This window comes from Olea europaea, unplaced genomic scaffold, assembly GCF_002742605.1.
Source record: "Olea europaea var. sylvestris unplaced genomic scaffold, O_europaea_v1 scaffold3009, whole genome shotgun sequence".
Classification (NCBI taxonomy): Eukaryota; Viridiplantae; Streptophyta; class Magnoliopsida; order Lamiales; family Oleaceae; genus Olea; species Olea europaea.
Genome location: NW_019248750.1, coordinates 11,389 through 14,912, shown reverse-complemented (window position 1 = coordinate 14,912; position 3,524 = coordinate 11,389). Strand labels below are relative to the sequence as shown.

The 3,524-nt window shown below is 33.9% G+C and overlaps 1 protein-coding gene across 1 annotated transcript; it reads left to right on the top strand.

The window, feature by feature from the left end:
* The first annotated feature begins 267 nt into the window (after nucleotides 1-267).
* On the top strand, nucleotides 268-2,815 carry LOC111384790 (F-box protein At5g39250-like). The gene is made up of 2 exons (XM_023009114.1): nucleotides 268-356; nucleotides 1,763-2,815. The coding sequence occupies exon 2, from the start codon at nucleotides 1,862-1,864 to the stop codon at nucleotides 2,609-2,611; it is 750 nt and encodes a 249-aa protein (XP_022864882.1). The 5' UTR covers nucleotides 268-356; nucleotides 1,763-1,861; the 3' UTR covers nucleotides 2,612-2,815.
* Nucleotides 2,816-3,524: the final 709 nt, after the last annotated feature.

The following is a 3,524-nucleotide window of genomic DNA, read 5'->3' as shown; positions in this document are numbered from 1 at the left end:
TGTGGGGGAAAAAGTGACATTTTTGAAGGAAATTTGTGCAAGTCAAAATTTTTTGTGCATTTATGTAAATTCCCCAAAAAAAAAAAAAAAAAATTCTATATACAGCAAACATTTAAAATATATATATATATTGCCAACTAGAATTACTTTTTATCTTTCCTTTTTGATCTTTTTCATTTTTTAGGGGGCATATCTGTCTTTTAATAATCTCATCTGACTCTATTCACCGAATACATCATTTATAAAGAACAATGGGACCCCCAAGGAAACCCACTATAAACTAGGTCGTGAAACACCTCTCTAAACTAATTGCGGGTGGCACCCCTGTTTCAACACGCACTCCGACGGAATCCGAGGTAATAATTTCTTCATTTTCATCAATTTTTCACAGCATTTTCGGTTCAATTTTCTATTTTTACTTGGGATAGGTTTAATATGCTAATTAAGAAATGGAATATAAAATCATTACCCTTCTTCAGGTAATCTTAGTATCTTCTCGGGTTTAGTTCTGATTAAACCCCTTTTTTTCCCCTTATATACCCGAAAATGTGGATTAGTTTTATGGGTTTTTCTGTTGGGTTCTTGAATCGATAGATTGAAGTTGTTGCTTTTAAGAATTTTGCTTTTCTTGCTTTTTAATTATTGTCTTCGACTATTTTTCATTTCTTTTCGCTAGGTCATGAATTTCGTCAGTTTCATCAATTTTCGGAGCCTTTTCACTTTAATTTTCTGATTTATTTGGGGTAAATAAATTTGCAAATTAACAAATGAAGGTTCTGATGAATTCCATATATATATATATATATATATATATAGAATTCCATTTTTTTTTTTTTGTCATATTGACTCAGGATTCCAATTAATATTTTTTTTATGTGTTGGTTCTTAAATCATTACATTGAAGTCTTTTGTTTTGGGATATTTTCTTTTTTCTTGCCTTTTAACTATATCTTTGATTAGTTTTCATTGCCTTTTGGATCTTACAAATTTCCCGTTGTTTTGAAGCTCTGAAATTATGTGCGCGGTATTTGATTTATTTGATGATATACAGAGAGAGTGAATAAGTAAAGAAGCTGAAAATATATTTTTTTACTGACTTCATATGATCTTGCATGTTATAGGGCATTTTCTGATTTTTATATCCAGAATGCAATCTTTTCATATGCTACAATATCTTATTAATTTGCATTGAGAAAGGGCGGTAAAGTTGATGATCTTATAACTTACTGTAGAGAATTACATGTGGGTATATTGGAATATCTGTTAAGTGATTTTTTTTTTTTATTATTATTATTTTACTTGGACTGTTCTTTTAAAGTGTACAATTTGATGTTTGCAAACTTACTAGTGAATTTGGAAGCGTCTCATAGGTATAGTTCATGTTTGGTACGTAGACTGGATATAATAAGTAAGACTTTAGCGTCTATGTGTTCTTAGATGCTGCAATCTAGTGTCTGATTCTCCTTGAGAAACATGTCATTACAGCATTACTTTGTGTACTGATTTGAAGAGAATTATAAATTTATGGGAGCAAATATTATGACTTATGTTAAACATGATCTAGATATCTATTGCATTACAGTTCATAAACGTAAAACCACTGCATTTGATGGTCAACAAGAAAAGAAGTAAGATAACGGGTTATTGTTTAGGGTTCTTGTTCCTTACTTGAGGTGTTGGTTTATGAATGCTTTTTGTATTTCTATAAATAAATTTAGACACAAATTTGGTTTTAAATGTGAATTTGCCTTATTTCTTTCAGGGAATTCTTGTGAATCGGCAACTATTAACCAGTCTAAAGCAGTAACCAGCTATTGAAATTAAAACTCTGCCATCTGGAATTGTTTCTCTTGTGCTAGAAATGGCATGCGATGAAATTCTGAAGGCTGTTTTCCCTCTGCTGGAAGGTGAAGACCTTGCTACATGTATGTTAGTGTGTAAGCAGTGGCAAGAGATTGCTCGAGATGATTTTTTCTGGAAATGCTTGTGCGCGAAGATATGGCCATCAGTCTGCAAGCGGCCCTCCCCTCCAACAGTAACTTATCATAAATTATTCAAAAACTTCTATAAACTTCAGGATGAACAACCTCCCCTTCCACCAACGCTTTCCTTCAAGGACTTGGAATTTTATATCGATATTTGGTCCAAACAAAGCTTGATCTTCTCAGATGTGGTACCGGGGCTCGTCCTCCGGAGGGGAAGCTGGATTCCACCACCCGGGATCAGTGATGTGCTAAGGTCTCACTTGGAGGGTCCAGCATGCAAGATGACATTGCCTGTGGAACCGAGATTTAACGTTCCATTTGACCAGACGGTGAGTGTCTCTGTGCTCGTAAGTCGAAAGGATTCCAATAAAGTTGCTTGCATAATAAACAAATCAGTTTTTGATTACACTGATCGGTCGGCGTTTCGTGCCCTTGCATTCGACTACCTCGACATCTCTCCTGCCCACCCTTTCGTGTCTGATATACGGGCTTGGGTCTCTTTGCTCTTTATGGACCATGATAACGATGGTATAATTGATGTGTTTGGAATCGAAGTGGATTTCTGTGACGCTGCTAGCTCCGAAGAAGAAGTCCTCAGCCTCCTAGACATACTCGATTGGAAGTGAAGGCTTTCATTGACACTAAACCTTGATTCTGGCTACTTCAATTGCGTGATAGATCCATTTATCCACTTCGTGTAGCTTTTATGTCCAGAGCATGTATATGTTTATTCCGTTCGTAGGCATGTTTTTCTTGTCTAAGTCTGTACACTCTGCCTATATTGTAATAAAATGACCAGTGCATTTATTCATCTTCTCGTTTTATGGATTTGACATAAGCCCCCATCTCTCTCTCTCTATCTCGTTAACACGTACTGTTTTGAAAATGGTATGGCACGAGCACTTTGATAAGATTTCTATTAAAATTATTTAATAGATCCATTTATCCACTTCGTGTAGCTTTTATGTCCAGAGCATGTATATGTTTATTCCGTTCGTAGGCATGTTTTTCTTGTCCAAGTCTGTACACTCTGCCTATATTGTAATAAAATGACCAGTGCATTTATTCATCTTCTCGTTTTATGGATTTGACATAAGCCCCCATCTCTCTCTCTCTCTCTATCTCGTTAACACGTACTGTTTTGAAAATGGTATGGCACGAGCACTTTGATAAGATTTCTATTAAAATTATTTATACTTGATTACATTTTTTTTATATTTTGATAAAGTTAATATACTCTTTTTTGGCTTATTTTTTTAGATGAACAATTTTGAGTTTGACAAGTTCCTGAAATTTTCTCCCCTTATGTTGCAACTTGCTTCACCCTAATAAAAAAAAAAAGAAAAAAAAAAATGGATGCTTAGTAATTATAACTTGGGTATTTCGTGAAAAAAAATTTCGCGTTTCTCTAATTCATTTTAAAACATATTATGTCTATCAGAATAGAAGTTTAAGTGTTTATGCACGTCTTGTTTTTTATATGGATATATGACATTTTGTTTCTAATTATATTTAAAAATTTACAACATAAAATTTGCA